This window comes from Mchenga conophoros, linkage group LG15, assembly GCF_057382185.1.
Source record: "Mchenga conophoros isolate Kocher_MC1m ecotype Shallow Benthic linkage group LG15, M_conophoros_male_GT1.1, whole genome shotgun sequence".
NCBI classification, from domain to species: Eukaryota; Metazoa; Chordata; class Actinopteri; order Cichliformes; family Cichlidae; genus Mchenga; species Mchenga conophoros.
The window spans coordinates 35,452,752-35,465,532 of record NC_140540.1 but is presented as its reverse complement, the minus strand read 5'-3'; the positions used below and the strand labels follow the sequence as shown (position 1 = coordinate 35,465,532).

At 41.0% G+C, this 12,781-nt stretch overlaps 1 protein-coding gene across 1 annotated transcript; it reads right to left on the bottom strand.

Moving 5' to 3' along the window:
- Positions 1-1,852: 1,852 nt before the first annotated feature.
- LOC146558781 (prostaglandin E2 receptor EP4 subtype-like) lies at positions 1,853-5,073 on the bottom strand. The gene is made up of 2 exons (XM_085246248.1): positions 4,018-5,073; positions 1,853-2,760 (listed from the first exon to the last, which is right to left on the bottom strand). The coding sequence occupies exons 1-2, from the start codon at positions 4,828-4,830 to the stop codon at positions 2,413-2,415; spliced, it is 1,161 nt and encodes a 386-aa protein (XP_085102374.1). The 5' UTR covers positions 4,831-5,073; the 3' UTR covers positions 1,853-2,412.
- Positions 5,074-12,781: the final 7,708 nt, after the last annotated feature.

Sequence of the window (12,781 nt, the reverse complement as noted above, 5' to 3'; positions counted from 1 at the left end):
ATATTGATAATGTGTCTTGCAGTTAAGGATTACCATCTATTGCTTAAAGTGTTATAGGGAAATATATTATTCATGATATGAAACCGCATCCCAAAGATGCTCTGTTGGATTGAGATCTGGTGAATCCGTGAACTCGCGGTCATGTTCAAGAGACCAGTATGAGACGATTTGAGATTTTTATCCTCTGAAGCGTACACTGTACTCGTGAAGGGATGGACACTGTCGGCAACGATACTTGGATAGGGAGTGGCGTTTAAGCGATGCTCAGTGGGTTTTCCTGGGGTCAAAGTGCACTGAGATCATTAGACTACCAGCAGCCTGAACCACTGATACAAGCGGGATGATTCCATGCTTTTGTGTTTTTGATGCCTAAATCTGACCCGTCCATCCAAATACTGCAGCAGGTAATGACCAGGTAATGCAGGGGTGGGCGATTCCAGGCCCCGAGGGCCGGTGTCCTGCAGGTTTTAGATCTCACCTTGGGTCAACACACCTGAATCACATGATTAGTTCGTTACCAGGCCTCTGGAGAACTGCAGGAGCTAATTTAGCCATTTAAATCAGCTGTGTTGGTTCAAGGACACATCTAAAACCTGCAGGGACACCGGCCCTCTGGGCCTGGAATTGCCCACCCCTGAGGTAATGTATTTCCAGTCTCCTGTTGTCCCGCTGCTGTATAAAATCTGCCTCAGGGTTCAGCAATTTTCATTCAGACATGTTCTTCTACAACCTTGGTCATCTCAAAACATCTGTTCTCCTTTGACCTCTGTTTTTGACAAGCCATTTACACTCAGAGAAACTCCCTTGACTGGATGTTTTAAATCTTTGTGCAGGAAAATCCCAGCGGATCAGCAGTTTCTGAAACACGATTAACGTCCCTTAAATCACCTTTCTTCCCTGTTGATGCACAGTTTCAAGTATCAGGTCCAAGTATCTTGATTATGTGTGTGCAGCGCTTAATTTCAGGAGAGCGTGTATAAATCTAACATGACATTTCAGTTGCTCTGTTCTGTCATGTATGTTTCTTCCTGGCCTCAAATGTGTGCTTCTTCACTTAAAAACTTTCCAGTATCTCTGCCACTGTTGTGCAGATAATATACAAAGTGGTGATGAATAAAATGGCAATTTGGTATTTGATTAGGAGCTAAAACCTTATTTATCTCCCAGTTTCCCAAAGGCAAAACCACATGTTGATGATATATTTTTAAAAAAAATGTCAGTTAGTTCCCCCTAGTGGGCACAAATTAATAATGCAGCACAAATGTCAGCACTTTTAAGTAGAACTGAATGATTTACTTGAAGCTCCGAGTGTACGCTGTCATGTTTGTTTACACCAGACTGTGTTTACAAGAAGTCGGTATGGTAACAACAGGCACAAGTTTCTTTTATGTGGCTCCACGTGATCTTTCAGAGGAGGACGCACATCTGCAGCGTGTCTTTGTTGGGCACACGGAGCTCACTTTCTCCTCTTTCCATGTTATGATGGATGCTGGCAGCCTCAGTTAGCCACCAGTGACAGCTCTTTAGTGTTCCTCTACACAGGAGTGCAGACTGTTAGCATTAAGGCGAAAGTGTTTTAGAGCTTAGCTGCCTACACACAATGACTAATGACCTGATTTCCCTGCATTTGTTTTTTGGCGTGGTGGGGTTTTTTAGTTTTGTTTTCAATGTATTTGTCATAAAGAAAGAGATAAAGTGGATGTGGTTTTTTGCTTCTCTTTCATCCTATGTACTTTTTCTTTGTTGATGTGACCTGTTGATGTGACCTGTTGATGTGACCTCTCACTATTTCACTTGGCTCTTTCTGCGCCCATGATTTCATTCCAGGACAAAGACAGTTGACTGATTTTCTAGTGCAAACATGAGTCTTTATTACAAACAGCCATCAGCATATTTTGGTCAGTGCTCTATTAATTTCATATGTTTCTCTTGATGAAAAAGAAATAACGAAACCCACACAAACCATCGGGGAGTTTTCCATAAACACTGTTGGAGCTGAGGGAGGATCCTGTCCATCACAAGAACCATCTGATGGCTCTTTGGCACTGTCAGAGACATCTGGAGGAAGGTGGAAGGGGAAAGGTGGAGGTGAGCCCCATGAGAGATGACATTCATCTAGCGAAAGAGTGTCTCAGCTAGGCGGAAGCCACAAGGGGAGGTTGGACAGAATGGAAAGGCTCGATCTATCATTGCACTTCAGTAACAACAACTCAATCAAACATTGTTTCTCTTTTCTTGTCAGCCCCGTGACATACAACTCTTTCAGTCAATAAATAATCCTCCAGGTGCTCTGGGGATCCCTCCGTGCTGTGGGCCCACATCTTCATCATCAGCGGCTCTGAGAGAGAGTCGCGTGTGAAGCTCTTCATGCCACCATAACGCAGCAAACATTCATCGGTGTCAAATATGTGCTCACTCAGCAGAGTCAAGTCTGCTGGAGGCTCTCTCCGTGTCGCGCGGAGTGAATGTGACAGTAGCGGGGAGCTGAGTGATGATGCTGGCATTGCACATCAGCTGGGTGAACACGCTGCTGTCCTTCACAATGCTGGTAGTAAATAGGGTGGTTTGCGTTAAAGGAGGGGAGCTGCTGCGGCTGCTGCTGCCTCGCCTGGATAAACCGAGGAACCGGCGGAACAGGGACTTCCTGAGGAGGATGTAGATCCAGGGGTCAAGGATGGGGTTAACTGAGGCTATCCTGATGGCAGCCAGGTCTGCTTTGAAGTTTTTTTCATCACTGAAGCAGTTTGCAAACACACGGACCTTAAAACAGAAGAAAGGAGCTGTTATAATATATTTCTTTAGACTGTTAACAGCTCATAAGCAGAAAGATTTCCTGTTTTGTCATCTTAAAAAAGAAAAGTTTGTCAAATCAAATCAAATTCCTGGATTCCTGGATTGAATGAGCAAACTCAACATTAAGGCGCTGTCCTCATGTAGACTACACCTCTGGTTACAAATATTTTGCAAGCTGTTGCATTATTAATTTCTGCTATTTGGGTTTAGCTGGACATTGTAAGTATAAAAAATAAACGTTAGCTTTGAGCAGAAAATGACTAATAAAGTCTGTTCTGGAGACAGGGACTTTATTTTCTAACACAATAAAATCCACATTGTTTAACACAGTGTAAACACTTCATGGCTTTTCTGAAAAGCCAAAATATAAAGTCCCTGTATGAGGTGAAGAGAAATGATCAAATTTTATCCAATTAAAGGCAGATTACACCCTGCACCAGTAACCAGCCTGTTGCAGACAACCGTTCACAATCACACCTATAGGCAGTTTAGAATGAACCTAACCTCCTGTCTTTGGACTGTGAGAGGAAGCCTTAATACCACAGTACACAGGCAAAATAAGCAAACTCCACACAGAAAGGCTTCAAACTTCAAACTCAAACTTTATTGGTGTGAGGGAACAGTGCTAACCACTGTGACCAGGTAATGACTGGACTTTAGAAAACAATATAGATTATATTCATCAAATATACAAGAATATTTAATGAACTGGCATGCAAGTTAAATGCCTAAAATGTGAAGGTAGCCCTACTAAACTGTCACCAGAGGTTTTCAGTTGTAGTCATTTTAATGATACATATTGTTGTGTGTGTGTGGGATATATATTTATCCAATTATATTAGGTTGAACTTCTGGAGTATCTGATGCTGAACGTACTGAACATATTTGCTGGAATCAAGCAAACTGAGCAAATCAAGCACTACGTTCGTCCACTTTTAGGTCCTTTTACAGATTTAAGTAGTTCCTCGTTATTTCACAGGCAGTTGTTGCCTGTGAAATTCAGGCTAACTGCGTGCATCGCTTTAGAGGAAAAATAAGATGGAAAGTGGGTAAAATTATTTTTGGCCAGTTTTAATTAAAGCTAACGACGTTAAAATGCATGTTTCGCACTGCTGTGTCGATACTAATCAGTACAATACTGGTAATCCTCGTGTTTATAAGTGCCAGGCAGTGTTACAACAAAGTTTCTCTGCGCACCACTCGTTAATTAAAGACTTCTCTTACCACTAGTGGGGCTGAGCAGGCCAGGACCACCACAGAAGTCATCACCAGCACCGCGATCATTTGAGTCTCTGCGGCCGAGGACAGAGCTCTCCACCTTTCGCGGACGCTGCCTCTGGTGACGGGCAGCTGCACGACCCTCTGGCGCATCATCAGCAGCGCGCCGCACACCGCCAGGTTCAGCAGGATGGTGCCGAGGATCAGCAGCAGGCTAACGACGCTGTACAGGACGAAGTAGGTGGTGGACACGGGGTCGTGTTTCCTCCAGTCGATGAAGCACCAGGTTTCGGACGGCTGCAGTGTGCTATTCGCCATGCCCATCATTGGGAGGCAGCAAAAGAAGATGTGACTGATGTAGATGAAGAGCAGAAGCTTCTGCGCGAAGCGTCGGTCCACTCCCCACCGCTGGTAGGTGTACGGGCAGCATATGGCCAGGTATCGCTCTGCTGCCATGGTGCATATGATGCTGAGTCCGGTCAAACCGAAAAACAGCAACAAAAAGGACTGAAACTCGCAGACATGTTGGTCCAACAGCACATTGGGGTTAAGGTAGTTGGCTATAGTTATCGGACTGGCCAGGCAAGTGCCCAGCAGGTCCGTCACCGCCAGCCCGCACACCAGCGTGTAGAAAGCTGAAGATTTGCGCTGCTGTCTTGATACCGAAAGAACGATTATTGCAATTAAATTCCCAACGGCGCCTCCAGCAAACATAAAAATCGGTAAATTGATTGATTTCTCGACACGGTCTGTTTGTGAATTCTGAGTCGTGGTCTCGTTTATTGAATAAGGTCCGTGCGTAGAGTTTGAGCTTTCCATTTCTATCCACGAGATAGCCTTAGTTACAGACGCTACCTGTGGTGTGTTGTGGGTTTGGAAGCGCAGTTCCTCTTCAGCCTACTGCAAGAAAAGATAGGGCATGTTCTCTGGTAGTCTCAACCCCTCTGCTTCCCAGTAATCCAGAAGTTACCGAGAGGTCGTGGCGCACAGTTGTGGGCAAAGTGGTGGGTTGTCTCTAATATACTGAAGCATCCAGCAGTCTGACAGAAGTGATGGATAGGATTTCCGTTCCCTTTCTCATTTGTCAGTGAGCCGTCAGTGATGTCTGTCAGGAAGTGAACTGAACAAGGGGGTAAAGAGACGACAGTGTCACAGATGAGACTTCAGCGGAATTTTCTGTGTTAGATATGAGTCACATTTGGTTACAAACAAAGATCTAAACGTTTGAGGCAACCGCTAGATTAAGTGATGTGCGTTCGATGCGCGCAAAAACAAACAGTAAAGTTAAATAGGATAACTGTGCCTATAGCCGCTTCCAATAACACTGTTGAAAAGTTTTCAGTTTGAAGAATAAAATAAAATTTAAATGCCAATTACACGTTTAAAGTGTGCCCCACCCAAACACTGTACGTTTGTTTTTATGAATGTGAGGTTAATTGATAATGGATGGATGGATGATGGATATTTAAATGAAAGAAATGCAACATATGTTTACGAGCATGGTACTCCAAACCTTTTGTCTTTAATAATCCACACATATTACTGTAAACCTTTTGCTAAAGTAACTTAATACTAAAAATCGTTTATAGTGGGGGTGTCAAATATGAGGCCTGGTGGCCAGAATTGGCCCAGCAAGGACTCCAATTTGGCCCCATGGATGGCTTTAAAAATGAATGATGGGCTTAAGTTTTGAACTTTTGTCAGTATTTTCATACGTTTGACAGCTTTTAATAAATATCTCTCCCACTGACAATCATAATACACTAAAGTAATAAAGTAACGAATCAATAATTAAATGACAGAAACGTTTCTGTTATTTCTTTACTTTACCTTTTTATTTACTATAGAAATTTCTGTTTTGTCTTTCTTTTACAGAACTTTTTTTGTTCCACTTATCCTTATCAGGGTCACAGGTTGGCTGGAGCCTATCAGGACTTTTACAGGGCAAGAAGTGGAGTACACCCGGGACAGATCAACACAGAGACACTCACATTCCCTCCTATGGGCAATTTTTATCATATTCACTTAACCTAACCCCACTAACTGCATGTCTTTGGACTGTCGGAGGAAACCAGACTACCCACTCAAACATGGTGGAGAGCCATCGAGCCAGATGGTGGAGTCGAACACAGGACCTTGTTGCCGTGAGGCCATAGTGCTGCAGCACCATGTTGCCCTTTTCTGTTATTCTGTAGTAAATGAAAGAAATGGTGGCAGCGTGAAAAAATAAATATGTTCTCTGTAATTTTACACATTTATTTCTTCATGCTGTTTAAGTCATTTAGAAAAAGATTTACTGTTGAAAATGCACTTTTTGTTTCTTATATAAAAAATATCTCAGGGATCGTAAATGTGTAGTTAACTGTCTTTAGAGTGACAGGAAGGGGAGTTTCACAGGTCTGGCTCACTTAACATCAAAGTGCGTCGTATGTGGCCAACCACATAAAACAGTCCAGTGCATGAGTGTAAGCATAAATACTGTACTCTGTACAAATGCATTGCCATTTTGTTGGTTCATATTCAGTGATGATTAAAGTCCCATACATTTTGGACACCAACTACTATCAGCCACAGAAAGCTATTAAAATAAGAGCACGTTGACTGCAATTGTTTTCCATGAAATGTCATCATCTTTCTCTGAGGAGTATTTCTTAACTAGAAATGGGTGGCTTGGATTTCCACATGTGGTCTAATTCATTCCAGAAATTGCAGATGTAATAAACAACATCAGAACTTACAAATCCCAAGCAAATTAACTACACATCTGTACTACTTCCTATTTTTCTTTTTTCTTTTTTAACTCAAACTAATTAATAACGTTTCTGTTTGTGTGTGATGCTCTTTCTTTGCTCAGCAGTGGAAGAAATTATATGAGCGGGAACATTACATCAAGTGGAAAAGCTTTTGTCTATCATTTGTTCCATAGGGTTTCTGAGGGTGCTGTTTTCCCAGTGATGAACCTCTGGGTGCAGCACGCACCTCTGTCCCAAACAGAAGTTATTGTAAATGGTAGTGAGGAAGAGCAGAGCCCCGACAGACAGCAAGAACACCCGGGACGTCATTGCACTTAGCCTGCTCCGACTCTCCAGCCGTCACACATTCATTACAGTGTGACTTATGTTTACAGTGAGGAGCAGCGGAGAGGGGGTCTCTGTCAGCAGGCGACCTTAAAAGACAAAACAAAACACCTCTCTGAGAGGTAAACTGCTGCTGCCCATGCCTGCTCATGCAGACAGAAAGGAGCTGGCAGACTGGAAAAACAAAGACACTTAAGAGATGCCAAAGCCTGGAAACTCCAAGAGCAGATGCAATGTTGCTCAGTCTACAGTGAATCACGGGATATTTAAGACGTCAGTGGTTTATAGACTTCTCGAATGCTGTAAAGTTAATGCATTTATTGTAAATGCACTTAAAATGTATTATCTCTGTCTGTGGTCTCAGCTGTGGTCTGGCGCTATAAAAGTGTCTGTGACTTCACCGTGTAAGGAAACAGCACAAAAAAATCCAGCCTTGTGCAAAAGTCTTGAGCCACCACACATTTGTTCATATTTTGCTTCCAACTTTCTTGTATTTAAGAAAAAATAAGACTTTCTGAAGGGTCTTCAAGCTTTTTCTTTGGACATTGGCTGCTTTTTCACTCATTTTCAGTCCAGTCGGTAAGCATGACCATTTCAGAGGAATCACTGTGTTTTTTTAAGCCACTTAATACTGACCTATGAATCATTCCAGCATAAAAAGTCACCTACACTACACACAACACTGGCATGAGGCAGTGTTGTGTCTACAATAACAGACAACTTAACAAAGAACTAGTTGAAATTATATCTTTAGGCACTTTGTTATTAGTAGTCCGTCACGTATGCCTGTTTCTTTTGTCGAATCTACAAAAACAAAGATAAGTGTGACAGGAATGAAAATGGTACTTTTATTTCTACAGTGTTGTTCAGGAATATTTCAGCAAGCTTTGGAGTGTGTCCATAAAAGAATGCCCAAAAGCTAGAACAGATGAACAGTATCTTAAAGTTATCTTCTGTTCACCGAAGCTTCATCAGATTTGACTTCATCAGGTATGCCAGATTAAAAACACACCCCAAACGCAATAAAACAGAACAAAAGGCAGCCAACATCCAAAGAACAGCTTTGAAAGTAAAGAACTATTCCTGAAGACTACATCACAAGAAACTGCGAGAAAGCTTGTCTGAGAGAGTTCAGGCTGTGCTGAAGAATAGAGGTGGTGCTGTAATTTCATGTGTGTTTGCACATTTCATTAAATCGCTGCATTGATTCTTGCTAGCAAAATATAAAGAAATGAGGGTTGGTTCAAGACTTGCACTGTACATAAAAGTCATTATGAAGACATTTTCATGAGATTTTTAGCAGTTTATCAAACACTGAACTTGTGTGGTGGTCATTTGTTGCCATGTTGGTGACATCTGCACATCTACAGCAATACAGGTGTTGATGCACCGAGGACAAACTTAAAGAATCCCAGTCACCTTCTAAGATTACCTATGACCGATGACCTACGCAGACACACAGGACAGGTGTTTTCTTTTTTAATAAATACTCCCTTGAATATGCAAAATAATCAGATTTTAGTATGAACATGTCTCCAAAGTCTGTATTAAAGTCTTGAAATTTTATTCAGTCCACTCAACGGACTAAAGAATAATCCAGAATTAGGCGTCTTTGAGTTCTTTGGATCTTCCTGTTACCGGAATCTGTGTGTTGGATTCAAAACTAGCTTCTAACTAACTTTTTTTTTTTTACATAAGAAAGGTTTTATCCCAAGGTTTTCTTTATTTAAAATTTTTTTTGTTTTTTTTTCTTTTTTTCTCACTTTAGGAGCAGACAGGAAGTGTGCATCTAGCTTCAAATTGTTGTTGTCTTATATCTGTTTAGTCTGACCCTTTCTAAATCTGGACCCTCCTCACTCCTACTCCTTTGTGGAGTTTAACAGGCATGAGAACACAGCACTCACCCCACTGTGCCACAGTTATAAATATGTAGATTTAAGGCAAAAGTTACAGCTGATTATTTGAGATGCCAGCGAGTCTAAACACGACACACGGGACATTGTGGCTGGTAAACTCACTAACAGCAACAAATGAATTCCAAGTGATAGTTTCATCAAGCCCCACAAAGTATTTGGTGTAAAAGGCGTTTGGGGATTTTATAGGGGAGGGAAACTGAGGAGAATTGGACTCTGCTGTTTCCTGGAAGTGAGTCAAGATTATCTCCTGGGTCCCCGAAAGCACAAAGGAATTCAGAGTTAAGGTCAAGCCTTGCATAAGCATGAGCATAACATAAGCATTAGATTAAGTTAGCCACGGTAACAAAAATAAAAAAAATAAAATAAATATCAGGGAATCAAGGAAAACAAAATCACAGCCCCCACGGACATATTACGTTAGCTGAAGTATTGTGTTCTAAATAAACGATGGAAGAATAACAGGAAAGCAAAGGCATTCATACTCCTAATATGAGCTCATGCAGTGGTGATGTTTAAGCGACCGCCGAGGTATGGCTGTCAGTCTCTACAGGATGTAGGATAAAAAGGAGAGCATTTATTAATATAATATAAAATTCTGTGACTGTAACTGGGGGAAAGCTGCCCATAACGTGGACAGAGTGGTTATCCAGATAGTTACAGTTAGTTTTTTCATTTTCATCTTCGTACACTGCTGCAGTGCATTTTCAGTGAATTAGAAAAAAATAATACAGATGTGACTGAAGTGCAGACTTTCAGCTTTAATTAGAGGGTTTAATAAAAGCATTGCAATACCTTTTTAGGAACATTACATCCAGTTTTTATACACGCTTTCCTGTTTTCAGAGGCTCAGTAAGTAAATTCGACTCTTGACCGGCTACATGAAACATGTTCCTTTGTTATTGCCTGACAAGTTAAGGAGTAAAAAGGAGGGTCTGGCATTGTGTTGAACCTGAATTTGATAGCATTTTACTGAAATTGCCCAAAATAAGGTCCACAGAGATTTTGAAGGATGGTGATAATATTAGGCTGGAAAAACAAAATAAACGTATCAGAGAAACAGAAAACACTTTAGGAGAGCCTCAGCAATCTGAGATGAGTGCACAATGGTGGAACATCCCCGAGCAGATTCGTCCGATCAGACAGCGCTTCACACCGTAAACTGATATTGACCCCAAGAGTACTGATAAGAGTTTCTCAGGGCAAAGAAATAGTCAGTCACCTGATCTGAATCCAATGGAGCAGATTTTCAGTTATTAAATACAAAGCTGGAGGCAGAGAGACCCACAAACAAGCGGCAACTGAAACCAGCTCCAGTGGAGGACTCGCAGAGCTTGTCAAGGGAGGAAACACAACATGTCCAGGGGTGATGTCATGTGCAGAGTCACTGACTGCAAAGGATTTTCATCAAAGTATTAAGAACAGTCATTATATTTTAAATGATCTTAGCTTATTACGTTTCATCCTCTGAAAACGTCAGACTTTGTATAAGAATGGCTGTAGCTGCTAAACTGTTAGTTAAACACCCTCTGGTGCAGAAAATACATTTTCCAAAAACGTATTAACCTAACCTTCTAGTCTGAGAGCTGAAATCAGAGCTGAAAGCTGAGCTGAAATCAGATCTCGCAATAGGATAACAATCCCAACAATACAAGTGCACCAGAGCGGAGAGGGGGGGAAACAAATCAAGATGTTGTAATAACCTATTCAAATGAAATGCTGTGCATAAATGAACGTCCCCAATTCTCATGAACTGGAGCGGCTTTATAAAGTCGGTGAAAATTCCTCCACATAGATGTAAGAGACTGCTCAAGTCATACAGAAAACAGTTACTTCAGGTTATTTCCTAGCTTTATAGTGTACACACTTTGTATTACTGCAGTTTGCACTGTTCTCTTACACAATGTCAGTTTTACCTTTACAGTTTGCTTGAAACTAACTTCACTTTTACTTTTTAGCTAAATCCCACAAAACCTGAAACTGCAGTTTTTTCTGTTTTTGTTTCTTTTTAATCAATTAATCAATTATACTATTATATTATTACTTGTTTGCTTGTTAGTGTGAAGTTTCAAAGAAAAAAAAGAAAACCTTTAAGAAATTATGAAAGAAAAAAATCTTCAGAAGAAGAATAGGGGGGTCGTGTTTCTGGGATATATAGTCTTTTGTTTCATTCTCTGTCAGGATGATTCCAGACTTCTTCAACAATGGGGAAGTTTGAGGTCTGGGGAGGCCAATCCACTGCACTGGAAGTGTGTTTGAGATCTTTGTCATGTTGAAAAATGAAGCTGTTGCCAATCACTTGTTTTCCAGATGGTATTGCATCGCGGATCAAAATCTGAAGGTACTTTTTCAGCATTTATAATTCCATAAATTTTGACAAGCTCTGAAACAGCAGTGCCTGAAATACAGCTCCAAACCTCCACCATGTTTTACAGATGGATGTAAACACTCGCTGTTGTACCTCTCTTGACGTCCTTACCTTGTAAGGACACCGTTGCACCTCTCTTGGCGACAGTGAACAGTGGATGGATCAACTGAGGGTCCAGATGAAGGTCTTAACTCCTGTGTCAGGTCTTTGCTGAATTTCTCCCTATTATTAAGAAACATTTAGTCCATCATTTCTTCTTCATACATGATGTGCTATTGTGACAAGGTGCTAGTAACAAAGTGCTTAAAAATATAACTTAAAATGGGCTCTTTGAATAGTAGTGTAGAAGTGTTACGTGGCTTGAATGGTCAGGTACAAGAACTGGACTGAAATGATTAAATAAGCAGAAACAGATCTTCAGAAATCCCGGAGAATGTACTTAATTATTAATTATTAATTAATTATTAATTAATTTAATTATTTATTTCCAAAGACCAATTTTTGAAAAATACTACAAAGTCTGACTCGTTGAAAGCAAAATACACAGAAATGAGGGCAAACTCAGAACTTTTGCACAATACTATAACATTGCAACCAAACGTGTACTTTATCCTGATATGTGCACACCAAATCTATTCAGCTTATCCCCTTAACGCTCATGATTGCTGCAGTGACAGGGGCTGGGTATGTGACCCAGCTTTTTGAGTTTATTTTAGATTTGTGATTTCTTATATTATATTGAAAATATGTTAAGTTCTTGTGTTGTTATTAGTAGTTAGGATTTAGTTGAGTTTTGTTTTAGTTTTCTTTCACCTGTGTCTCCTGGTTTATGAGTCTTTTCCCTGTCCTCTATGTAGTTTGTCTTGTCCTCAGTGTTTTTTCTTTTAGTTATGCCCGTGCCTTCCCTTATCTGTTCTCATGTGTCCCTCCTTGTGTTTCGTGTCTCCCCAGTCTGTCATGTGTTCCATCATTAGCCGTTTCCGGGTCCAAACTAGGCTTCGGGTCCCAAATTCAAACGAACACTGCAGCATCAATGAGAGTTACAAACTGTCTAAATTCCTTCCATCCATCCATCTTCTTCCGCTTATCTGGGGCCGGGTAGCTTCACACTCGGCTTCACACTCAGCTGCGAACCGTTCCAGTGCGAGCTTCATCATCTGATGAAACCAACAGAACCACTTCATCCTCAAAAAGCAGAGATGACATTCTGAGACCACCCAAGTGAAAGCCTTCTGCCACTTGGCCATGCCTAGAATAAATTCTTTCATTTTTAATAAAATGATCAGCGTTGCTGCTCTACCAGGTGTAACAATTAAGTCTAACATCCAGGCATACACGAAAAAGAGTTTATGAAGTTTAATTAGCAGGGAGTTAGCTCGCTAGTTTTTATTTAAATATAATATACCATGTTC

What these genes read in the sequence shown, in the direction of transcription:
- LOC146558781 (XM_085246248.1), bottom strand. Translation starts at nt 4,830, where the DNA reads ATGGAAAGCTCAAACTCTACGCACGGACCTTATTCAATAAACGAGACC. An exon ending in CCTGCTCAGCCCCACTAGTG is followed by an intron (nt 2,761 to 4,017) that starts GTAAGAGAAGTC and finishes TTCTGTTTTAAG; the next exon opens with GTCCGTGTGTTTGCAAACTG.